The sequence below is a fragment of the Oncorhynchus nerka genome, linkage group LG10 (assembly GCF_034236695.1).
Source record: "Oncorhynchus nerka isolate Pitt River linkage group LG10, Oner_Uvic_2.0, whole genome shotgun sequence".
Lineage (NCBI taxonomy): Eukaryota > Metazoa > Chordata > Actinopteri > Salmoniformes > Salmonidae > Oncorhynchus > Oncorhynchus nerka.
The window spans coordinates 36,821,030-36,848,063 of NC_088405.1; the positions used below are offsets into that span (position 1 = coordinate 36,821,030).

General features: G+C 45.5%; 1 protein-coding gene across 1 annotated transcript; it reads left to right on the forward strand.

Annotated features, from left to right (window-relative positions):
* The first annotated feature begins 1,247 nt into the window (after positions 1–1,247).
* On the forward strand, positions 1,248–25,345 carry si:ch73-105b23.6 (fibrillin-3). Its single transcript, XM_065023300.1, has 25 exons — positions 1,248–1,265; positions 3,965–3,983; positions 4,200–6,287; positions 6,560–6,682; positions 6,858–8,894; positions 10,084–10,217; positions 10,870–11,037; positions 11,146–11,325; positions 11,608–12,211; positions 12,414–12,524; positions 13,062–13,276; positions 13,395–13,470; positions 14,285–14,584; positions 14,837–15,070; positions 16,147–16,299; positions 16,427–16,605; positions 16,785–16,989; positions 17,241–17,360; positions 18,375–18,494; positions 18,643–18,663; positions 18,817–18,884; positions 19,150–19,336; positions 19,723–19,851; positions 20,140–20,302; positions 24,063–25,345. The coding sequence occupies exons 1-25, from the start codon at positions 1,248–1,250 to the stop codon at positions 24,220–24,222; spliced, it is 7,812 nt and encodes a 2,603-aa protein (XP_064879372.1). The 3' UTR covers positions 24,223–25,345.
* The last annotated feature ends 1,689 nt before the right edge of the window (positions 25,346–27,034 follow it).

Genomic DNA, 27,034 nt, shown 5'->3' on the forward strand with positions numbered 1-27,034 from the left:
TTAAACAACCCAGGTAAAGTTTTCACACAAAACTGAACCAAAGCTTGAAACAACACTGATCAGTTTTGCTGATGCACTGACTCAAGTCTCCACGGTGATGACTAATTTGTCTATGAGTCACATTTCTCACATGCATCAGTAAATGCAGTGTGGGAAATTATTTACTGATCCACCAGTGAAAAATGTATTTCGATATTAAATAGAAATGTATTGTACAACTATTGTACAGCATGAATAATCATGATATTTTTCTGAAATACGATAATATCAAAGCTTTTTATTGACCAGACAATAAAAATATATCAAAACACTCTATTCAAGTGATTGTTCCACCTGGGAATGGAACTGATAAACCAGACAGGTAATTTCCCTTTAAATGGCCTTATTAACACAGTAGACTTACTTTATTACTTTATAACCGAGCATATATTATCTACCTGTAGCCTTTATCTCACCACACAGCTGATTAGCAGGTTTACGAGTGAAGCACCTGCAATGTATCCACAAAGCATCTCAGAGTAGGAGTGCTGATCTCAGATCTGTCCTGATCTTATTCATTATGATCTAAAAGGCTAAACTGATCCTAAATCAGCATTCCTACTCCTACTATTTGGACTCCTGGGGCCGTATTCACAAAGCGTCTCAGATTAGGAGGACTGATCTCAGATCCGTTTTGCCTGTAGACCTTAATGAATAAGAAGAGAGACCTGGTAGCCTAGTGGTTATAGCATTGGGCCATTAACTGAAAGGTTGCTAGATTGAATCCCTGAGCTGACAATGTAAAAAGCTGTCCTTCTGCCCCTGAACAAGGCAGTAAACCCACTGTTCCTAGGCTGTCATTGTAAATAAGAATTTGTTCTTAATGACTTGCCTAGTTAAATAAAGGTTTTTAAAAAATACTCTGAGATGCTTTGTGAATGTGGGCCCTGATTCCTAGAGGCACATTCTGTATAGTTTATGCAAAGGCCTTCCTCCGAGAAAACAATAAGTAATCATGATAAATGTAGAATGTAACCCAAATGTAAAATGCCCACATCCTATAATTGTGAACTATTCTCAGTAGAATAACACTGTAAAACTCTAACACTTCGTTACAGATGAACCTATCCCGACCAGTGTTCCTTGTCTATTTGACTCTATCCCTTTACAGTGAGGACAAATGAATGCCCTAGGGGACTTGTCCAGTTATTGTGAGAGGAATGATACATAATGAAAAATATGGGTGTTCCCCTTCTCAGCGGTTTAAGATGTCAGAGGGCTCTCAGGTATGTTAGAACTCCTATTGTTTTGGGTGCCTCTGGGAGACAAGAGACAGGAGTGGAGGAACTGGCACACAGCCTGGGTAAGGAAGGAGGAGAGGACACGGTCACATCCATCTCAGAGAGACGGAGAGACACACACCTTACAGCCGAGAGAAGTCTGCACTCTCAGCCCCAATGAAAGCCTCATAGACTCTGAGAATATAGAGAAATATGCGGTGAGTAAATCTCTGCTATGATACCTGTAAATGTTTGATGTCCTTTTTGAGTCATATACATATATTTTTATGCAAGTTGTTGGTGCACTCTGACTTTTAGACACACAAGGGTTTCTAAATGATACATTTTGGAAAGGTTCCTAATTGGTCGTTTCATACTTATTTTCTGTGATTTATAGAAACCTTTTTGATGGTCCTTTTAATAACGTATTGCCAAATTCTTCATGTGCTCCGGTGTCTGTGACACTGAGCAGGAAACCCAACATAAAGACATTGTCTGATGACACACTTTTCCCTAGCAAGGTGGACAGAACATTTTCAAAGGCAATCCTTACATCGATTGATTTAATAACATGGTCTATGATGGCTATGATGTTAGGGTTGTTCTGATGTAATGTACTTGCGATTGTATCTTGCTATATATTTTTCATCTTTTACTTGAAGGTCTCAGGGCACCACTGAAAATGAGAACCTGGTCTCCCCTGATTAAATAAAAGTAAATGCATAAAATTGGTCCTTGACCATATAGTCTTCTAGATTTTTTAACAATCTATACCCGTTCTTTGGTACTCAGTAAACGTATCCGTAACTGAAGGCGATGGTACATGCATGTCTCGTTCACCTTCATTTGCCAAGTTGTGATATAGATCATTTGGGTTTCAACATTGAAACTGGAATGTTGTATTAGAGCAATTACATTCTAATAGATTTCAACTTGAACCATTTCTGGACCTGAAAACAAATAGCCTACACTTCTTGGCCCAGTAACTTACCCATAGAGTACAGTGGATACTGCACCTAATGTTGAAATGTAGGGGTTTGGTAAGAGAAAAACATGACCTTTTAGTTCACTATAACTGTATAACTTTACTGTGTAGAATAAGGTCCTCTGGGACTTACAGTAGGCTGTATTTTTATGTAAAACAACTCACCACCACCCAGGTTTATACGTATGAAGCTCTGTCCCCACAGGCCTCCACACGGACACACACTAATTGAACCTGGCCTAGAGGGAGTCTTAGCATTTAGCTTGTAACCCAATCAGAAAACAGGGATTAGTCTTATCAGTTTCCTGTATTCAGTGGGATATTGTTAGGGGACTTGTATTTCCAACCCCTCTGGACTTAGACGTCTCACCTATTTGGATGCTCAACAATACAGTCAAGGACATTCTTTGCACAAACAATAATGGATTCCAGTTCAGTGTCCTTTTTTTCCTTCTAAGGTTGTTCATTTTGTGGACTAATCAAAGAAACAGCAGTTAATGCCAAATGATTAGTAAAAACATACAGTAGCAGTCAAAAGTTTGGACACACCTACTCATTGTCACGCTCGTCGGAAAAGACGGACCAAGGCGCAGTGTGAGTTGAGTTCCACATCTTTTATTACTGTGAAACTTACACAAACTACTACAACCTTGACCGCCATAGTGCACAAAACACTAACACAAACAATATTCCACAATGCAGGTGTGAACAGGGACTCCTTAAGTATGATCCCCAATTAGAGACAACGATAATCAGCTGTCTCTAATTGGGAACCATACTCAAACCCAAACATAGAAATATAATTGACTAGAACACCCCTTAGTCATGCCCTGACCTACAACACCATATAGAACCAAGGGCTCTCTATGGTCAGGGGTCACACTCATTCAAGGGTTTTTCTTCATTTTTGACAATTTTCTAAATTTTAGAATAATAGTGAAGACATCAAAACTATGAAATAACACTTATGGAATCATGTAGTAACCAAAAAAGTGTGGCTACTTTGAAGAAACGAAAATATAAAATAGATGTTGATTTGTTTAACACTTTTTTGGTTACTACATGATTCCATATGTGTTATTTCATAGTTTGATGTCTTCACTGTTATTCTACAATGTAGAAAATAGTAAAAATAAAGAAAAACCCTTGAATGATTAGGATTGTCCAAACTTTTGACTGGTACTGTATACTCAAAATCACGTTTTTGGAATATGTCTTGACAAAATGTATATTTCCAACCCAAATATGAATAGCAGCAACCTCTATAAATTTGTTTCGTTTACTCCCTGTTTTATCCCATCAATGTTTAATAATATTCCGGTTATAATTGGATAATAATATCAGTACCTTTTCACTGATCTCTTGTGGTGGGATGATTCTTGTCTCAAAAATAATGTTAAGGTCATAGTATACCCTGCAACATTGTTTGGAGTGGAAGAGGGTTACGCAAACAAACAAAAAGGATGCCCACAAATTTAACAAATTCCCTACCACCATTAAGCAGAACAAGGAATTGACCTACTTTCCCCAGAGTTGAGCTCTATGATATAACGGCGTCTCTGCGACTCATACAAATGCAAGGGATGAAGGTTAATGCACTGACAAATAACAGGACTTCCAGACCCTCCAAATCAGTCTCAAGGCGGTGTCAAATACATTTGCAAACTTCTATGTTATGCATTTCAATGTCACCATTTTCACTGTACTCTGTTTCTTGTAGGTTGCCACTGCTAAGACTGGTGTGTCTTTGTGCAGTGCTGGGATACTGCTCTGTGGGTGAGTCTGTCCACAATCTGGTTGCATGTCATCTTGACTGTAGTCATCTCTCTCTTTATCAATTACATTTTGTTTTCGGTGTAGTATAGTATATGAGTTCTAAATAAAGTCGTTGCATAAATACGTTTATCTCTATTCTAACAAGTGCTTCTTTCTCCTCCTTCTCCCTTTCTCTCTAGTTGCCGATCTGAGTGACTGTGAAACGGTGGGAAGTAAATGCCACACCCATGCCGAGTGCCTCAAGGCTAAAGGCAATAGCTTTGTATGTGTGTGTCGGTTTGGCTACCATGGAGATGGACTACTGTGTGTGGACATTGACGAGTGTGTTACCGGCCTCCACGGCTGCCACCCAAAGGCCCGTTGCTTCAACACACTGGGCAGCTACAGCTGTGTGTGTCTGGATGGCTACTTCGGCGACGGAGTCCAATGTGAGGATGTCAACGAATGCCAGACGAAGAACGGCGACTGCCACCCCAGCGCCCTCTGTACGAATAGAGAAGGAGGGCGAGACTGCAAGTGCAAGGGAGGCTTCAATGGCAATGGGTTTCAGTGCACGGACATTGACGAATGCACAAACAGTGGCATCTGCCATTGGAATGCCACCTGTATTAACAACCCTGGCTCCTATGTGTGCACCTGTAACTCAGGCTATAAGGGCAATGGGAACTACCTGTGTCTGGATTTAGATGAGTGTTCAGAGACTCCCGGTGTATGCTCGGCCTCCTTTGGCTACAAAGGCTGTAAGAACCTGCCGGGATCGTACCAATGCACCTGTAGTATTGGTTACCAGAGCAATGGGCAAACCTGTGAGGACATTGATGAGTGTGCTGGTAACATCTGTAGTTTCTATGCTGACTGTGTCAACACGCTGGGCTCGTACCGCTGCGCCTGCTTCGATGGATTCGTTGGGAATGGGCTGGCATGTAGGGACATCAATGAGTGTAATGGGGAGAATACATGTGACCCCAACGCTGCCTGTGTCAATGTGCTGGGCAGCTATGACTGCTCCTGCCGCACCGGATATCTAGGGGATGGAAGGAAGTGCACTGACATCGACGAGTGCGCCACCCTTAATATCTGCCCTGCTTCGGCCGCGTGCGTCAACACCAAGGGGTCGTTCTACTGCGACTGCGGCACGGGCTACACCTTTAACGACTCCAAGTGTATGGACCTGGATGAGTGTACCATCGGGCGCTGTAGCCCCTTCTCCACCTGTGCCAACTTCCCGGGCTCCTTCACCTGTGATTGCAGGGCAGGGTACAGGGGCAACGGCATCACCTGCGAGGACTTGGACGAGTGCTCCTTGGCACAGCAGTGCCACTCCAATGCCCTCTGCACCAACCTTGCAGGCACGTTCAACTGCCAATGCCAGGTAGGCTACTCCGGGGATGGGGCGATCCAGTGTGCGGACGTGAACGAGTGTCTGGTGGACAACGGAGGCTGCCGGAATAAAGCCACCTGCGTCAATAGTCAAGGTTCCTTCTCCTGTCTGTGTCTGCCTGGGTTCAACCTGGTCAACCGCACCACATGCCAGGATATAGACGAATGCCAGGCCATGGAGAAGCCATGCCTCCTCAATGAACGCTGCTCAAACACTGAGGGGGCGTATGAGTGCCCCTGCCGGGTGGGCTTCGCCCGCCCCACAGCGACCAAGGCCTGTACGGATATCGACGAGTGCAAAGTCAACAACCCCTGCCACGTCAACGCCACATGTTTGAACACAGTGGGCTCCCATACCTGTACCTGTAAGCACGGATTCATAGGCAACGGCTCCAGGTGTGAGGATGTGAACGAGTGTGCTGAAGAAAGCACATGCCACTCACGGGCACTGTGTGCCAACATACCCGGGGATTTCTCCTGCTCCTGCCAGCAGGGCTTCTTTGGGGATGGCTTCCGGTGCCAGGATGTGAATGAGTGTGCCCTTTCCAACGCCACCACCTGTCCCCCCATCTCAAAGTGTGTCAACTCCCCCGGAGCCTACGTCTGCTCCTGTATGAATGGCACAGTGGCCTATAATGACACCTGTGTGGCCCCCAGTCCCCGGTGTGCCCCTGCCTGCCACCGTCATGGGATCTGCCACCGCTCGCCCGCTGGCTTCCAGTGTGTGTGTGACCTAGGCTTTGAGGGGGATGGACTCGCCTGTTCGGATATAGATGAGTGTCAGAAGAATGTGTGCCCTCAGAATGAGACAAAGTGTGTTAATATCCCAGGCTCTTTTTCCTGTCTCTGCAAAGTGGGCTACAGACAGAACGGGACAAACTGCGTTGGTAAGAGGATTTGATTTAGTCACAAATACTACCAGAACCACTCAATATTTCTCAATAAACACTCGTTTGCAAAATCCTATGTGTTTTCTTCAAAATCTGGTGTTACAAATGATTTAGAATATGTTGTACTATAAAATTGTAAGATGTTAATCAGGTGATATTCTCTCTCTCTCTCTCTCTCTCTCTCTCTCTCTCTCTCTCTCTCTCTCTCTCTCTCTGTCTCTCTCTCTCTCTGTCTCTCTCCCCCTCCCTCCCTCCCTCCCTCCCCTCAGATGTGGATGAGTGTGTGTCTGGAGACAAGGAGTGCAGTGAGTTTGCCCAGTGTGTGAACACAGTAGGGAGTCACCTCTGTTTCTGTCTCAGTGGCTTCACTGGCGATGGGAAGAACTGTTCTGGTAAGCACAACATTTCTCCTAGAATTTCTATCATCAGTTTACATCACATAACTCTGTTAAGACTGTTCATGTATACCGTACCTGCTCTACTTTTGTGTGGATTCTCTTGTGAGCTTTCTTTTAGCAACTTGTGGGGCTGTTTTCCTGACACTGTCCCATTTTGGATGAATTATAGACATTGATGAGTGCCAAAACCAAAATGGAGGATGCCACCCCATTGCCAGCTGCTCAAACACTGCCGGATCACACAACTGTATCTGCCCGTCTGGCACCGAGGGCACTGGCATTGAGTGTCAGGATGTTGACGAGTGTGCCGACAACTCCACCAAGCCCCACAACTGCAGCCGCCTGGCCCAATGCAACAACACGGACGGCTCCTACCTCTGTCTGTGCCAGGAGGGGTACCAGGGGGACGGGTTCGTCTGTGAGGACGTGGACGAGTGTCTCTCACCCTCCACCTGTGGGAGGAACTTGACATGCCACAACACCCCCGGGGGGTACAACTGCACCTGCATTCTGGGACTAGCCTACGAAGCAGGCACGTGTGTGAGCGTGGAGAACTGCCTGAACGCCAGCCGGGCGTGCCACCCTCACGCAGCGTGCCACCCCACCAAAGGCTCCTTCTACTGCCACTGCCAGGGTGGTTTCCATGGCAACGGGGTGGCCTGCTGGGATGTGGATGAGTGTAGCCAATCGGGGCGGGAGTACTGCCCGGAGTTCTCCTACTGCTTCAACACAGAAGGCTCCTATACGTGTGACTGTTGGGATGGTTACCAGGACAATGGGACACACTGCATGGATGTGGATGAGTGTGAGGCGGGGAACTACACCTGTCCTGACAACAGCACCTGTACCAACACAGGGGGCAGCTATCGCTGCCGCTGTGATCTGGGCTTCCTGGCTAGTAACAACTCTCAGTGTCTGGATCTTGACGAGTGTGTCTTGGGGCTGGCGCGATGCCCGGATAGCTCAGATTGCCAGAACACACCCGGCTCCTTTGTCTGTAACTGCTGGGACGGTTACCAGGGCAATGGCACAGGCTGCCAGGATATCGACGAATGCCTGGACAAGTCCACCTGTCTTGAGAACAGCACCTGCGTCAACACCTATGGCAGCTTCCTGTGTCCCTGTAACGTAGGATTCCTCAGTATAAATGATCGGTGTGAGGATATCGAGGACTGTTCGGACCCCGACCTCGGGCCGCTTTGTATCAACGGAACATGCATGAACACCATTGGTTCATTCTTCTGCTTATGCTACGTGGGCTTCTGGAGCAACGATACTGAGTGTGTGGATGTGGATGAGTGTTCTGAGGTGTATTCCAACTCCTCTACCTCGGTCTCTGTCTGCCAGCCCTCCTCCACCTGTATCAACCTCCCTGGCTCCTATCAGTGTCCCTGTAATAGTGGCTTCCTCCTGAACGGCACAGATTGCCAGGATGTAGACGAGTGTAGCGACCCGGAGGGCGCCCCCTGCCCTGATCACTCCGTGTGCAAAAACACTATTGGCTCCCTCCTTTGTCCCTGTCTGGATGGGTATGAGCCAGGGGCACAAGGCAATGACACGGTGTGCAGGGATATTGACGAGTGCCTCTTTAATACCACATGTCGCGTTGACCAGGTGTGCACTAACTTGCCCGGGATGTACCACTGTGACTGTCCCGGGGGGTACCATGAGGATGTGGGAGCGTGTGTGGATACGGATGAATGTGGGAATAGTAAGGGTGCCGAGGTGTGTCACCCCTCGGCGCGCTGTTGGAACACTCCAGGCTCCTACACATGTCTCTGCTCACAGGGCCACGCGGGCAACGGCACCTGGTGCGAGGACGTGGATGAGTGCTCCGTCCTGAAGGCGCCCTGTCACAAACGCGCCCTCTGCTATAACACGCCCGGGTCATTCCTGTGTGTGTGCCACCCAGGACTCCTGGGCATCGGGGCCCTGTGTGTGGACCTGGATGAGTGCCAACAGAACAATGGAGGATGCCACTCTGTTGCCACCTGTTCTAACTCTGCGGGGGGGTTCCAATGCCACTGTGCCAGTGGCTGGGATACCAGGGGGGAGAGAGGGGGGCATGGGGACAGAGGGTGTGTTGACCAGGACGAGTGTGTGTCGCCCTCGGCATGCCCCGCCCACACGTCCTGTAGAAACTACCCAGGGTCCTTCAACTGCTCCTGTGCCTCTAACAACACTGTTTGTATTGAGATGGCTAAGGGTGGGCTACTTCTTCATGAAGCTACGCTGCAAGTTAACTTTGCTCTGTGTTCTGTATGTGGTTAGGGAATGAATGTCTCTGCATGTACACTACCGTTCAAAAGTTTGGGGTCACTTAGAAATGTCTTCTTTTTTTTTAAAGAAAAGCACATTTTTCGTCCATTAAAATAATATAAAATTGATCAGAAATACAGTGTAACATTGTCAATGTTGTAAATGACTACTGTAGCTGGAACAGCTGATTTTTAATGGAATATCTACATAGGCGTACATAGGCCCATTATCAGCAACCATCACTCCAAATGTATCATTTTAAAAAGCTAATTGATCATTAGAAAACCCTTTTGCAATTATGTTAGCACAGCAGAAAACTGTTGTCCTGATTAAAGAAGCAATAAAACTGTCCTTCTTTAGACTAGTTGAGTATCTGGAGCATCAGCATTTGTGGGTTTGATTACAGGCTCAAAATGGCCAGAAACAAAGAACTTTCTTTTGAAACTCGTATTCTTGTTCTTGTATTCTTGTTCTGAGAAATGAAAGCTATTCCATGCCAGAAATGGCCAAGAAACTGATGATCTGGTACTACTCCCTTCACAGAACAGCGCAAACTGGCTCTAACCAGAATAGAAAGAGGAGTGGGAGGCCCCGGTGCACAACTGAGCAAGAGGACAAGCACATTAGAGTGTCTAGTTTGAGAAACAGACGCCTCACAAGTCCTCAACTGGCAGCTTCATTAAATAGTACCCGCAAAACACCCGTCTCAACGTCAACAGTGAAGAGGCGACTCCGGGATGCTGGCCTTCTAGGCAGAGTTGCAAAGAAAATCTCAGACTGGCCAATAAAAATAAAATATTAAGATGGGCAAAAGAACACAGACACTGGACAGAGGAACTCTGCCTAGAAGGCCAGCATCCCGGAGTCGCCTCTTCACTGTATTTCTGATCAATTTTATGTTATTTTAAAACAAGAACATTTCTAAGTGACCTCAAACTTTTGAACGGTAGTGTATGCTGAACACATACTAAATGTGTTGAGTATACACTTGAAGTAGTTGAAGTGCTAAATAGTGTAAAGAGCTTGTTTACTTCTTCGAATATTCTTGCAGCATATATAGTAATTGGCATTTTGCTGCATATTTTCTGTGTGAAAAGTGTATCAAAATGTCACAATTACAATGATGTAATTCACAGAGAGTGATTTGTACCCGTTTGGTGATGAGGTGGGAGATATAGGAGTGTGGTTGGACACAAAAGATGGGAACTCTCCTTACATCACACCACCTATGGGTTTCCCCTTCATAGGCAAGTTGTATGATCGGGTCTATGTAAGTATCCACATCTTTACTCACAACTCTCAGACTGGCAACCCTGAACTGAAGACAGCAAGATAAATTATTAGTACTATTTTTTAACTCTACAGTGTTTTATTCGATGTAGATGCAAGAAGATGTACATCAGTGTATTTATTCTCTGAAATTGCCTTTGCTGTGAAACTCTATCTGCATTATTAAAACTGATCTACCCCCCACCCCCCCACACACCAAAAAACAACAACAAACTAAACACTGATATATGTGCAAAACTACAACACATATATTCACCAAAATGAAATAATCAGCTTTGACGGAACTAAGGATAAGCAATACTCAAAGCGGCCAAAGGATTGGTTCTATAGTACCGTATAAAGCCAGACTGGGAAAGACGTATTCTACCACAATATTGAAATGTATTAATATGACAACAAAGATGTGCACCATTACGGTGACAATCTGCTTGGCCAAGTCAGTACCAAAATGTTGATCGATAATGCTTTCTCATTGGTCAAATTATCTTTCCAAATGTTATAGTAAAGGACAAATCAGAATAGTTTTGACTAGAATGCATGTTTCATAAGACATACTGTAGGTTTGGCAATGAATATATATATATATATATATATATATATATAATAAATAAATCATTCTCTCTCCGGTTTAGTTCTCAGATAATGGACTCGTTCAGTTCCAGTCTATCAGTCAGAATGAGCAGTTCCTGCTTCCTGTCCCTTTCCCTACGGGTTTCCATGGCAACGAGGGCATGGCAATGCTGGCCGTGTTCTGGGACGATGCTGACCTCACCCTCGGGGAGGGGAAGCTGTTCTACCAGGTGAGATTTCAAGGGTTAGGGGTGAGTTTGAGTCAGAGTGGAGTCAAAGTGGGGATGACAGTCATCGGACTAATCTCATCTAATCTGAATTATTTTTCTCCCTCCTAGGAATTCCACAAGCTGAATATGTCAGATAGATATTCCCAAATTGTCTTCAGCCGTACAGCGGACGATGTGACGCGGTTTGAGGAACGGAACGACAAACCTGCGTTCACCCCAGCCTGGATTCTAAAGATCACTTGGGATCATGTGATGGCTGTCTCCTATCAGAAAATCAACTACTCTGAGGTATTGGTTCAATGTCCATGTCCCAATCAGGTCAATCTCCAATAGAAGCATTTCCTGTAGGTGTCTATTGGCGCTAAACATAATTGTACGTCTAGCAGGAAAGTGGGTTATTGGATGCTACAGGGTGTGGTAGTGTATGCCCGGATGTCTGTCCTAGATTAGCATCCATTGTTTCTCAAGTGTTAGCTGGGAGAATGTAACCTACCTGATTCATCAGTCCTCACATATCACTTCTCTCCCCGTCTTTTTGTTCTTGTGGTGTCACCTTGTGGCCTGTTTCAGACTAACACCTTCCAGTGCATCCTGACTACGGATGGGGAGCGCTCCTTTGCCCTGCTACGCTTCGGGGAGATGTACTGGGGTCCTGGCCAGAGGATCCACCATGACGCCCTCACTGGCTACACCGACGGTGGAGCCCACTTTTTCAACGAGACCACGGATCCAACAAATCTGTTTGGCCCAGGGGGGCGGTATAGACCTCAGGAGGTGAAGGGGAACACAGGTCAGCTGGGTCAGCTGGTGTATGACCTGACAGGGCCCGCAGAGCGCGAACAGGACACGAAGATGAGGTGCCAGGTGTGGGCCCTAAAGGAGCCCGAGCCGAAGGAGTGGGCCAAGGGGGTGTCCTCGTGCCCCTGTACCCGCGCCCAAGCACTGGAGGACTTGGCCTTCGGGCCTGAGACCCTGCCCCCCAACCAGCAGGATCGGGTACGGGTGACGGAGCTACGGGGGCTGCGCTGGGGGGGCAGTGGGGGTCACGTATTCCAGTCCATCCTGTCCAATCGGCACGGCTCAGGGAAGAGATGTGTGTATGACCCACAAGGTCCCCTGTTGGCTGGATACAGTGAGCGCTACTTCTCTGGAGCCACTGCACAGAAACACATAGGTACCGTCTCAGTTACGTCATATAGTGAAAGCTCAACCTGCCATTCAGGATGCTGTTCAAATCAATAACGGCATTCATCGAAGTAACCACCAGTTGCATGTCTTTTAAAGCAGCAAACTCATCCCTATGGCCTGTTGTCGTCTTGTTTCTCCCCCTCCATCTAGATGAGGATCTCCTTCCGTTCCAGTGGTGTTGTATCCAGTCTCCTCTGTGCCACCTCTATCTGGCCAAGAGACCCTGGACCGTTGCCAAGGTTACGGCTGGGTGAGCCCCGACTGCTGCATAACCGCGGCCAAGGCAACACAGGGCATTGGTGAGAGCTTACCTATACTCAGCGGAATGGGGGTGATTTACTTTCAACTCCTGTCAACTCGTTGAATGAATTATTATTGACTTGTGTCACAGACATATCGGACCGTATTTATCGGACCGTATACCACGGGTATGACAAAACAGTTATTTTTACTGCTCTAATGACGTTGGTAAACAGTTTATATTAGCAATAAGGCACCTCGGGGGTTTGTGATATATGGCCAATATACCACGGCTAAGGGCTGTGTCCACGTTGCGTATGCATAAGAATATGCATAAGAACAGCCCTTAGCCGTGGTATATTGGCCATATACCACACCTCCTCGGGCCGTGTTGCTTAATAATACATAATTTTGTCACTGTTTGTGAATGATATATAGCCCACATGTTTGGTCCCATTATGCGATAGTAGACAGATCCTTCACTGCTTGCCTGTCTGCTTGGACCCATTAGTGTAAATGAGTGTAAATGTCCTGTGTAAAGTCTCGGTTAGTGAAGTGTTTCCTTCTCATACAGTACGTACCTGTCTTGTCCGCAGGCATGGTGTACGGCAGCCTTCATTTCATCACCTTCGATGGGACTGAGTACTCCTTCAAGGCCCTCGGCGAGTTTGTCATTGTGCGCCTCTCCTCCTACACGGGCTCCAATATCTTCACGCTGCAGGGTGAGACGTGCGAGCTGAAGACGGACGGACAGGCTAGACGGGTCCCCACGGTGGTGAGGATGGCTGCTTTTCACCAGGGCATCGGCAAGGTCAGTGTGTTGTGGGTGTGTGTGTGTGTGTGTGTGTCTGTCTTATGGGTTGTATTATGGGCTGTAGATCTCACGTGCTTGATTGTCCTTGCCTCTGTGTGAATGTGTGTGTGTTCAGGTTGAGTGGCGGTGTGCAGAGTCAGGAGAGGGACTGGAGGTCCTGGTGGATAATGTGAAGGTCCCAGTCTTTGTCGGTAAGAAATCTAAGCGGTGCACAGGCCTACACTTGGCCTACCATAGCAAACATGGCACAGAAACAGGACAATTACTATGAAACCTTTTACTACTATTCTACCGGACTAGACAATGCAATTTAGGAATATAGTAAATCTCTATACAACTTTACAAACGACCTGGAACATCATTCTCCAACCCTTGTTACATACAATATTACAGTAGCGTCTTCTTCTTCTATGATATCATGGCGGTTCCGCAAACAAACGCTGAAGGTGCATGCCGCCACTTACTGGGCCGGAGTGTGTGGTCAATCAGAGTTTACAACATTAAGCTCCACGTTTCTAAATCCTCCTACCTAACACAGTACCAACGCAGTCCAATCTCAACGACCCTACACTTCAAGCTTTCCCTCTCTTCAACATACTTACGACAATATGACAACGCGTGCTCAACCGTTTCCTCAACCGTACACTCCAGACACAAACCATTCACATGCTGGCCAACCGGATGTAACACCACCTCTTCCTTCCTAATCTGACCTTTGAATCTTGGTCCACCGACCGTTCTATCGAGGGCACATAAATGACACTCGGCCCTTGGGCTCAGAGTCCCATCTCTTCTGCCACACGTCCATCAAAATGGTTCTGATCTTACATTTGGCCTCGCCTCTAACCAGTGGAAGATGAATATTAATTATATGGCTATCTGGTCTGCAATTTCATTCCCTTCCACACCCGAGTGGGCTGGGACCCAGCATATTGCAGTAGCAATGGAACACTATCCTCATATCCCTTTAAGATGACATAACAGTGCCCTCTGCTGTCCTTGCAGGTGTGGTGCACATGGGCAAGGAGGGTTTTGCGGTGCGCTGTACTTCGGCCAGTAGCTGTGCGGCAGTGTACGCCGGGGGGCTCCACGTGGTGGTGTGGAGGGTGGGTGGAGGTGGTGGTGCACAGCAGTTGGCCGCCCTGGTGGAGGTCCCCCAGACCTTCTACAACCGCACAGTGGGCCTCCTGGGCTTCTGGAGCTCCAACCGCACCGATGACTTCCTGCAGTCTGACGGGAAGCTGATGATCTCCCCCAAGAGCAACCCTCCCCTGGAGGAGAGCCTGCGCCAATTTGGCCTGTCCTGTGAGTGAGGCTGAAGTCAATATTTCACATTGAAGGAGTTGGCGGCACATTGAATGTCAATACTAACATACCAATTAGAATCCATGTCCAATACATTGCTTCATTCTAGGTAGCGTGCTAGTGTGGTCCCTCTACCCTAATTCAAATATAGTGTATAACGCAGATGAAGTACCCCTAACTCCACTCATGTGTAAGTAGCCATTCACAGACATTGCTAGGTGTCTGACAGATGTCTTGTAATGTGTTCCATAGGGGCTGTGCCCGTTCCAGAGAGCCTGCTCTTCTCCATCCCACCCACTGGTCGGTTTACTCCAGCCTCGACAGAGGAGCTGATGTCAGTGAGTCCAGCTGTACAAGACAGACTGAGGAGGACATGTCAGGGCAGTTTGCAGTGTGTTCATGACATCCTGGCTTCTAACGACACTGGACTGGGTTTGCAGAGTCTGGAGTCCCAGGAGCTGTACCACAAGCTGGCTACGGTGTTTGGTGAGTCAACTGTTATGTCAGCCAGAGGATCAAGAATTTTTATCTTTATTGTAGATGTTGGCACTTCCTCTTCGAGTCACATGCTCTGGGTCAAAGTTGCCCTCTGGACAAAGATCTAGGATCAGTTTACCCTCCCCAATTACAGAGTCTAATCTTAAAATATTAGCCTAGTTGGGCTAGTTTAGGGGGGTAAACACAAAACTAACCTTATATCAGTGTCTATCAGTGGTGTAAAGTACGTAAGTAAATCTACTTGCGTATATTTACTTTACTTTACTATTTATATTTTTGGCTACTTTTACTTCACTACATTCCGAAAGGAAATAATGTACTTTTTACTCCATACGTTTTCCCTGACATCCAAAAGTACTCGCTATATTTGGAATGCTTAGAAGGACGGGAAAAGGGTCCAATTCACGTACTTATCAAGAGAACATCCCTGGTCATCCCTACTACCTGATCTGGTGGACTCACTGAACACAAATGCTTCGTTTGAAAATTATGTCTGAGTGTTGGAGTGTGCCCCTGGCGTTCCGTAAATACATCAAAACTAGAGAATGGTGCCGTCTGGTTGGCTTAATATAAGGAATTTGAAATTATTTCTGATTTTACTTTTACTTTTGATACTGAAGTATATTTAAAACCAAATACGTTTTTACTTTTACTCAAGTAGTATTTTACTGGGTGACTTTCACTTTTACTTGAGTCATTTTCTATTAAGATATCGTTACTTTTAGTATGACAATTGGGTACTTTTTCCACCACTGGCCTAGTATGTGCAACTTCATCCTACTCCACAGCATTCTGCCAATCGCTCCGTAAGAATTGATTGAATGCAGCGTAGTGTTGATTGAGGTCAATTGACATGCTTCTCTATAGGTCAGTGGTGTTCAACTCTTAGCCTACGAGGTCCAGAGCCTGCTGGTTTTCTATCCTACTGATACTTAATTGCACCCACCTTAGTGTCCCGGGTCTAAATCAGTCCGTTATTAAAGGGGAACAATGGAAAAAAGCAAAGGAACTGGCTTCGAGTTCCAGAGTTGAGTTTGACATGCTTCAATTTCTCTCCTATGTAGGGAACATGCCACCCATAGTGACTGAGCCCACGGTGATCCGTTGTAAGGTCAAATCCACCGTTCGCGTGCAGATCAGCACTCAAGACTCCAACCTAGACCCTATAAGCTTCTCACTGCTCTTCCCCAGACCACCACAAGCATCTGTTGGGAAAAGTGAGCTAGAAGCACACACACACACACACACACACACGTACACTCACATACACACGCACACATGCACCCCCCCCCCCCCCCCCTTGGCAAAGTTTCCTATAATTCCTTAATGTGTCTCTCCCTATAGGTGATGGCATATTGACCTGGACACCACTCAACATCCAGCCAGTCTACCTGACCATCAGAGTTGATGACCAGCTGTTGAGCTCTCAGTTCACCCCCATCCTGCAGGTGTGCAACTGCCTCAACGGTGGCACCTGCCAATATAACAGCATAGTGGACAACCATCTGCAGGGGAGATTTCTGGTAAACAAACATGCAGACAGATAGACAGACAGACAAAACAGTAAGGGGAGTATTTCTATATGGGCTTGGGTGTTTTCTCCCACAGCGCAATATGAGCTAGTCCTGTGTTTTTTGAGTGTGAGATGATGTTCCCATGCCGATCAACCCACGCACCCTTCCTTTGTGCCTTGTCCTCCCAGGTGGTAGGGTGTCTGTGCCCTAAGGGTTTCAGTGGGAAATTCTGTGGGAATACCACCGACGTGTGTAAAGGGAAGCCTTGCTTCCCAGGAGTGCAGTGCCAGTCCCAGTCTCAATCCCAGGGAGAGCCAGACCAGTTCACCTGTGGAGAGTGCCCCTCACCCACCATCTACGGGGACAAGCAGGGATACAAGTGCTTTGAGAATGGTTGGTATACGTTGGATAACAAGGGGTGTGTTCATTAGGCACTAAACGGGAGAGAAAACAGTTTGGGGCTACCTGCTCGCTTTGTGTTGCCTGCCCTTATGAGCACGACTCAGCTAGCAACTTCTTTACCTGTATTCAGGAAATTATACATTACGACTAGTCAGGAGTTTTTCCTCATCCAGATAAACTCCTGGCTCTATTCATTACCATTGAGCTGTTCTCATTCATGTTTCTCCTTCTTTTCCTCTCAGACCTCTGCCTCCCTCCCTTCCCCTTTCCCTGTCACACGATGGCCGACTGCCTCAGCTCAGGGTACAACTACACCTGCAGGTGCAAGCCTGGCTTTACTGGGGATGGAAGCAACTGCACAGGTACTGACCCTTGACCCCTGACCTCTGACATAAACATACTGTGTTGTAGAAAAGTCAGGGGGTAGTCCTGACCGGATCTTGAACCCTGGACTTTGTGAAAGTCAAGCCAACACCATAGCTTTCACGACAAGAGATCCAAACCTCTCAATGACGTTGTAGGTGTTGAGTTAAGGTCACTACAGTATACATACATTCTGAAAACAATGTAAAATACACTACATGGCCAAAAGTATATGGACACCTGCTCGTCGAACATCTCATTCCAAAATCATGGGCATTAACATGTTGGAACATTCCTGCGGGGACTTGGTTCCATTCAGCCACAAGGGCATTAGTGAGGTCTGGCACTCATGTTGTGCGATTATGCCTGGCTCGCAGTCGGCGTTCCAATTCATCCCAAAGGTATTCGATGGGGTTGAGATCAAGGGGCTGTGCAGGCCAGTCAAGGCCAGGCATCCGTCAGGCCAGGCATCCGTCAAACCCAGATTCATCCATCAGCCTGCCAGATGGTGAAGCGTGATTCATCACTCCAGAGAACGCATTTCTACTGCTCCAGAGTCCAGTAGCGGCGAGCTTTACACCACTTCTTCAGCACTCGCCAGTCCCGTTCTGTGAGCTTGTGTGGACTACCACTTCGCGGCTGAGCCATTGTTGCTCCTAGATGTTTTCACTTCACAATAACAGCACTTACAGTTAACAGGGCAGCTCTAGCAGGGCAGAAATTTGACGAACTGACTTTTTGGAAAGGAGGCATCCTATGACGGTGCCACGTTGAAAGTCACTGAGTTCTTCAATACGGGCCATTCTACTACCAGTGTTTGTGTATGGAGATTGCATGGCTGTGCGCTCGATTTTATACACCTGACAGCAACGGGTGTGGCTGAAATAGCCCAAATCCACAAATTTGAAAGGGCGTTCCACATACTTTTGGCCATGTAGTGTATCTCTGAGCCATATTGCAGTTGTTTTCTGAAGAGATTACAGTACATAATGGTAATATTCCTCCTGACTCAGACATAAATGAGTGCCTGGACCCATCGGCCTGTCGTAATGCTAAGTTTGAGTGTGTGAACACGCCAGGGTCCGTCCGATGCTCCTGTCGCTACCAGAGCACTGAGGAAACCGATGGCTGTGGTACGTACACAGAACGGCCCAGTTACTGTTCCAGTATAGTACTGCATGAAACAGTATCTTCTGCAGGGCATTATTGATCTTTACACTATGTCAGGCATGTAAAGGCTCTCTGTATAATGATGATACCATTTAATTTGTTCCTTTGCAGGGGACTCTGCCAATCCACTAGGTAAGCCTTCTATTTTTCAAAAGAAATCCCCCAATACTGCACAGCAAGACATGACTACTGTGTCACCATGGTGATCGTGACCACATTGTGGTTGTGTGAGGTCATCTTCGGGTCTAGGCCCCATCTTATTGATGTTGTTGATGTTGTTGACAGGGTTCAATGTCTTCAACGTGTCCTTGGGCTGGAGGAACCAGGGGTCTGGAGGAGAGGGGCTGAGGCAGGTGAGAGAGAGAGAGAGGGTGTGTGTGGGCTCCAAATGAAGAATTGCTACATTTGTGTGTGTGGAACACATAAAAAGAGTTATAGGACCATACGTTTTTCCAGACCACATGACCTGACCAGGGATACCAGTCCAGAAATGGAAAGGGGAAAACTCTGGCTCCTAGGATTGTGTGTGTAAATTTAGATCATGGCTGAGCGGTGTGATATAATGATGTGGCGATATGTGTATTTATACCAATGATGACAAACTTCTCCGTCCTACAGCTGGAGGAGATTCTGTCAATGGGCTTCCAGAACAAGTTCTACAATGCTGTGATGAAACGGCCGATGCAGGGCTCAGGTCTGGATGAGTACAGGATCAACGTGTCCAGTGACACACCCCACTGGTACATCAGAGACTACCTGACCCGCGTCAGTGCTTACTACAGCATCAAAACCGCTGAAGTTGGAGGTAAAAGGAAGGCGTTTCTCTGTTAAACTCGACTCTATAGTCACAAGGAGTTGTCAGACGGAGAAATGATTGATTGCAATAGTGGTAGGAAAGCGTTATTATCCCTGACAGGTGGCAGTGCAGGCGGCCGTCACACTATGTAATGTAAAACAATGCTCTCGGGGGGGGGGGCGTAACTTGAACCGCACATTTTGCATTATCACGTCAACAATGATGATAATATAATTATTAATCATAATTATGATTAATACAGTTGTCAAATATGCAGTCCAAATATGCAGTCCTAAGTCGGTGTTTGCCAGCAAGAATTGAGATGGTTTTGTATTACAAATTGTTTGTCTCTTTTATCCTCTCGCCTCTGTTATCCTCTCGTCTCTCTCTCACAGACTTGGATGAGTGTAAATCAAATGAGGCTGTGTGTAGGCAACCTGCTCTTTGTGCCAACACTTACGGAGGGTACAGGTGTGTGTGTAACGGGACCACCGACGTCGACTACACCCAATCCTGCATTTTAGGTGAGGCTGTGGGAAAAGATGGGTTGTTGACCGTTTACCATTTTATGCAAATACCCAGGGTGTGATGCTTTTCCTGGTCATTTCACATGGTCATTTCATACTATGGTTATGGAAAAGAGTTTCCACTAAGCCTGTATTCTCTGAATCCAGAACCAAATGCACTGGCCAGCTACTAAATTGTGTTAACTTGGGAACTGACCAAGATTTTTTTGGGGGGCCCTAAGTATGACACAATAATGTATTAATGGCCTATTAAACCTAACGTTCCACTGTTGTCCCACTATTTAGACATGGGTGGTTTGAACAGGACGGGGATAGCCGTGGCCCAGATGGCGGAGGATAAGAAGCCCCTGATCCTGGGCCTGGTTTTAGGCATCGGGATCCCTGTCCTCCTCCTACTGTCTGCCCTCGCCTGCTTCTGCTGTTCCCGCAAGAAGACCATCACAGGAGAGTGAGTAGCCTGAATATCCTCACAGACGGTTACATGGTGTATACAACATTCACACAGACCTAATGGTATATAGTACCTTCCCGAAAGATACTGAAACCACAATATATATATATATATTTACAGTAACAGATGCATAGTCTACCCTCAGTTCAGTTCACAATGTTTACTGTTATTGCAGCAGAACTACAAGGCAGTACATAATCACAAAAACACAAGATTGGGTGGAAACATGACACCAAGTTTGTAACGAGTGCGCTGAGAGTCTGGACGCAAGTACAGGGAGTGAGTGTTTTAATAAATAAACAAAACAATGAACACGAACCACAAACAACACACCGATATGATCAGCAGCCTGATGACCTAGAGGCCGGAGAGGGAGTATACGTGGCAAACTTCATGAACCGACAACCTCAATATACTAGCTAGACACTAACTGCACTGGTAATCGCATCAAATGAATTCCACAGTAGTTCTCAGAAGCAGAACAAAACCTTAACACTGTGTTGGTCTACCTGACCTCTGCAGGATAATAGAGGTACATCTGGTGTCCGTATGTCCATCAGCCCTGTTTGTGTATTATCTCCATGACTGCAGTGCTACAGTCTGCAGATGTACAGCATCTGGAGCAGGTGGCAGTAGTCTAGAGACACGTAATCCTGCTGAGTCCTGGCCCTGCTTTATACTGTAAACCACAGTGTAATGTATGAGTCATTCTATTTGAGTTCACTTTTTGACCTCACCCCTTTTTGAACTTTCCATACATGGTAAAAGTGGTCAGAAAGTGACTTTTTGAACCTAAATACCAAGATATTCCCGGAGGTAGAGGTGCTCAAAGTTGACCCATTTTGCATATCCCACGATACCATGAGACAAGTCGACATCACTGGATAAAAGTGGGTGTCATTTCAATCATAGAAATAGAATGTATAGAATGGACCACTGCAATTTAGCTGATGCACCATTGAAATGTTGGTAACACTTCACTTGACACCCAGCGTCATAACACATTATGACCCTGTCATAATCATGTCATAATACACTATATATACAAAGGTATGTAGACTCCCCTTCAAATGAGTGTATTTGGGGTTTTTCAGCCACACCCATTGCTGACAGGTGTATAAAATCTGCCATACAGCCATGCAATCTCCATAGACAAACATTTGTAGTAGAATGGCCTTAGCGAAGAGCTCAGTGACTTGCAACGTGGCACCGTCATAAGATGCCACCTTTCCGACAAGTCAGTTCTTCACATTTCTGCCCTGCTCGAGCTGTCCCGGTCAACTGTAAGTGCTGTTATTGTAAAGTGGAAACATCTAGGAGCAACAGCGTCTCAGCCGCAAAGTGGTAGGCCGCACAAGCTCACAGAACAGGGCCGCCGCCTTCTGAAGCGAGTAGTTCCAGCAGAATGCTATCTGCCCCAATGCATAGTGCCAAGTGTAAAGTTTGGTGGAGGAGGAATAATAGTCTGGGGCTGTTTTTCATAGTTTGGGCTAGGCCCCTTAGTTCCAGTGAAGGAACATCTTAACGCTACAGCATACAATGATATTCTAGACGATTCTGTGCATCCAACTTTGATATGTTCGAATAACAGGTGTTCACATACTTTTGGTCATGTAGTGTATGTCATAACCGCTGACATAACTTGTCATAACCATCCATGGCTATATTATAAACAGGTAATGACACCTACATAAGAGTGTAAAAACCCACACAAACTACCACACAAGGCAAAACATTCCAAAACACCATAGCCTATATGTCAATAGTATGTTTGCTACATACAACAACAACAAGAATATACCATATTAAATTATCATTGTTATTGCACACACATCAGACATGCACCTACCCCAATGCTCTGTTGCTGATGACTGGGATAAATGCAGGAGCAAATTTCAGGAGCCGGACAATACACCCTCTTTTTGATGACTGATATAAGGGCATGTACGTACGTAGGCCTATCTGGCTTATATGATTATGATGGTCATAATGCTTCTTGACAGTGTTATAAAGTGACGTAGGCCTATCTGGCTTATATGATTATGATGGTCATAATGGTTCTTGACAGTGTTATAAAGTGACGTAGGCCTATCTGTCTTATATGATTATGATCTGTCTTATATGATTATGATGGTCATAATGCTTCTTGACAGTGTTATAAAGTGACGTAGGCCTATCTGGCTTATATGATTATGATGGTCATAATGCTTCTTGACAGTGTTATAAAGTGACGTAGGCCTATCTGTCTTATATGATTATGATGGTCATAATGGTTCTTGACAGTGTTATAAAGTGACGTAGGCCTATCTGGCTTATATGATTATGATGGTCATAATGCTTCTTGACAGTGTTATAAAGTGACGTAGGCCTATCTGGCTTATATGATTATGATGGTCATAATGCTTCTTGACAGTGTTATAAAGTGACGTAGGCCTATCTGGCTTATATGATTATGATGGTCATAATGCTTCTTGACAGTGTTATAAAGTGACGTGGGCCTATCTGGCTTATATGATTATGATGGTCATAATGCTTCTTGACAGTGTTATAAAGTGACGTAGGCCTATCTGGCTTATATGATTATGATGGTCATAATGCTTCTTGACAGTGTTATAAAGTGACGTAGGCCTATCTGGCTTATATGATTATGATGGTCATATAATGCTTCTTGACAGTGTTATAAAGTGACGTAGGCCTATCTGGCTTATATGATTATGATGGTCATAATGCTTCTTGACAGTGTTATGAAGTGACGTAGGCCTATCTGGCTTATATGATTATGATGGTCATAATGGTTCATGACAGTGTCATAGATTGCATTTTCTTAGTCCAAGTAAAGTGACACAGGATGGTCATAATGCTTCATGACAGTGTCATAAAGTGTCTTTTCTACAAGTTGTTTAAAATTAGGATGAAAAATAACATGACTGTAAAGAATTGATAACAACAACAAAATATTTAAGAAAATGTTAAGCTTACAGAAACTTCTTGGGGGGTAAAACTCATTTGAATAAATGTGGGTTCTGACCCTCTTAAGTAGGTGTCATAACAGCCATAACATAACGCAATATATCTCACAACAGGTGGAAATATATGGGTCATGACAGTGTTATGATCATATTGTGACAGGTTATGACAAGTTATGCCAGCTGTGTCATAACACGCCCAGTGTCATAACACCTTATGACACTGGGCGTCAAGTAAAGTGTTACTGAAATGGTAATTGAATTGAAATGTTAACTTCCAATTATTACCACAAAGATGGCCATCAGTCCACCCACCGTCGGATGTCAACTTAAATGGGAACGTCTATTCTATTATCTATATTTCAATAGGTTCCCTATGGAAGATTGACAGTATAATTTAAAACAACTGATCTTTACGCATTTTATCATCAACAACAAAAAGAATGAACCTCCATCTCCTGAATGTTTAACTTTCTGACCACTTCTACCATGGGCAAATATGTATGGAAAGTTTCATTCAAATCAAAAGGGCTTCGGTCAAAAAATAATAAAACTCTAATGGAACGGCCCATATACCCTATGGACTTCATAGGGAGGGGGGGGCATTGTCGCACGGACACACATAGTGCTCTTCATCTGATAGAGATTATGCAACATATTTGGATTATGTCTGTGTTACTGTATTCATGTCTAATGGCATAATGGACTTTTTTTTTAAGTCAGTACTGAGTGTGCCAGATGTAAGTGTTACTGTTGGACAACTCTCATTCCTTTGTGTTGATTCTGTGCAGAATTCCTCAATTGTTACCCGAATATGTTCAGGAGCAGTACAACCCTCCGCCCTTCAACTACTCGGACCCGGCTCTACACTACAACGTCCACGTCAGCCCGCGCGTCATCGACGACCTTACACCCAGGAAGCATCGCAGTACAAACTTCACACACGCTTGACAGCGCTATTATGATTGTACATGTCAAAAAATAAAACAAAGTAAATATATTATTTGTACTGTAATAACCAATCGCTTAAAGCTGAGGGACTTTTAAAGTCCAATGTATTTCAGAAAAGAAGAAGTGGACACAGAGAGAAGCTACGCATATCTCGTGCTGTGATTCTGACAAGCACTCCTAGCAAGTACATCGAAGTAAAGGCTGGACGGCTCTGGGCGAGGGAACTTAATAAAGCCGTAGACAAACAAACATGGAGCCATTCATGTGCCTTAAGTATTTCCCATGTGACACCTAATGCTTTCTGTTCATTATTTTTATCATAGTTATTATATGCATCTGTAAAGCACATTTGTATTAATATTACAGCGTGAGCATTGCCACATATTTGTACATGCAACGGATTAACACAGAGAAGATTGTAGTCATTTCATTTATCAGACAACATGTTGTGGGGTCCTCTTCTTAAACTTCAGTCCATCAGCTGTTTTACTTTGGAGCTTAATGTCTACCGCTTTGTGTTGGACTTCGCACTGTGGTGGAGGGTACTGTAGGGTTCTGAGTCTTGATGGTTATGAAGATACGGAGAACGAACGAGAAGCACTTGAATCCAATTCAAGGTTTCCTTTAACGACCGGTCGGTAAGAGTAGTATACACCGAGCATACAAACTTTGTCATACATGGGTCTCAAACACCCTTATATAGGTTATGAACGGGCTGTCACCATTATCCTGAGTGGAGAGCTCAAAAACAAAACCTCATATCGATCTACAAGACCAGAGAGAGTCAGCGGCTACAGAGAAGTCGATGGCTGAGATGGCGAGGCATCCGTGACGCCTTGTTCGCCACATCCTCCCTCTACTCAAGCCATGTGGTTCCCTCTTGACTGTCACTCCATCTTTTGGTAGCTTGAAATCTTAAAAAAAAAAACGTTCAACTCTGGCTGAAAATAGTCATCCAGGCCCGAATCTATATAGCTGTTTTATTTGATTCTTGTTTGTTCAGCTTTTTCAAGCGCTTTGAGACTCATTCTGTAATGAAAAGCGCTATAGAAGTAAAATAAATTATTATTGTCATGTACATTGAAGAGAGAGGAGTCTCCTTTGCCTTAAACCTATGGAATACATGCAATATTAATAATGATACATCTCAATGTTCTAAAATAAACTAAATGCATGATCCCTTGGAGACGATGTTTTAATCGCTGAAGTCATGAACCAGACAATGGTATGCCCTCGATTCAATTAGAAAACAAAGGGGGTTGCATGTTTACAAGGGGATACATGTTTCACGATTGCCACCCATGTTACAGAGAGGCACAGATGGTGAAACATACACTACATGGCCAAAAGTATGTGGACACCTGCTTGTCAAACATCTCATTCCAAAATCATGGGCATTAATATGGAGCTAAGTAATGAATATGGTCCCCCTTTGCTGCTTTAACAGATTCCACTCCTCTATGAAGGCTTTCCAATAGATATTGGAACATTGCTGTAGGGACTTGCTTCCATTCAGCCACAAGAGCATTAGTGAGGTCGGGCACTGATGTTTGACGATTAGGCCTGGCTTGCAGTCTGTGTTCCAATTCATTCCAAATGTGTCCGATAGAGTTGAGGTCAGGGCTCTGTGCAGGCCTGTCAAGTTCTTCCACACCGATCTTGACAAACCATTTCTGTATGGACCTTGCTCTGTGCACAAGGGCATTTTGGGGCTCAGCGGCCTAAGGCGCAGCGGCCTACGGCATTGCATCTCAGTGCTAGAGGCATCACTACAGACCCTGGTTCGATTCCAGGCTGTATCACGACTAGCCGTGATTGGGAGTGCCATAGGGCGGCATACAGCGTCGTCCAGGTTAGGGTTTGGCCAGAGTAAGCTGTCATTGTAAATAAGAATTATGCTGAAACAGGAAAGGACCTTTCCCAAACCGTTGCCACAAAGTTGTAAGCACAAAATCATCTAGAATGTCATTGTATGCACATGGGGATCTTAGGCTTGTGTGCGCGGCTGCTGGGCCATGGACAACCATTTCAAGAAGCTCCCAACGAACAGTTCTTGTGCTGAAGTTGCTTCCAGAGACAGTTTGGAATTCAGTAGTGAGTGTTGCAACCAAGGACAGGGCATTGTTCCGTGCTTCAGCACTCGGCGGTCCCGTTCTGTGAGTTTTTGTGGCCTACCACTAAGCGGCTGAAACGTTGTTGCTCCTGGACGTTTCCACAACAATAACAGTACTTACAGTTGACCGGGGCAGCTCTAGCAGGACATACATTTGACGAACTGACTTGTTGGAAGGTGGCGTCCTATGATGGTGCTACGTTGAAAGTCACTGAGCTCATTAGTAAGGCCATTCTACTGCCAATGTTTGTGTATGGAGATTGCATGGCTGTGTGCTCAATTTTATACATGAGGCTGAAATAGCTGAATCCACTAATTTGAAGGGGTGTCCACATACTTTTGCACATATAGTGTATCTGCTTGGCTATATATTACCATCAATATTTTACAGTACCACCATTCTTTGACCATTCCCATCCTGTGGAGGTGTTATACCTTTTCCAATCATTAGGTGTCAGCAGCGAGTCACCCAGACAGGGGCAGCAGAGAGGCTGATCAATCACATTGCTTGTGGGAGGTTGAGTTGAGCTGAGTAGCACAGTAGTCACCTGCTCAGACTGCAGCCCTGGCTTCTTAGAAAGTGGCTGCAGCATGCCGTGTGGTGCCCCCTGCAAGATGAGATCATCTGAGTGCGGTGCACAGCGCAGCTCTGCAGTTCCCAGCACCGCAGAGAGGCAGCAACACTAGGGTCAAGGGCAG

Coding starts and splice junctions, on each gene's coding strand:
- si:ch73-105b23.6 (XM_065023300.1), top strand. Junction 19,852..20,139: donor CACCCAATCCTGCATTTTAG/GTGAGGCTGTGG, acceptor CCCACTATTTAG/ACATGGGTGGTTTGAACAGG. Junction 20,303..24,062: donor AAGAAGACCATCACAGGAGA/GTGAGTAGCCTG, acceptor GATTCTGTGCAG/AATTCCTCAATTGTTACCCG.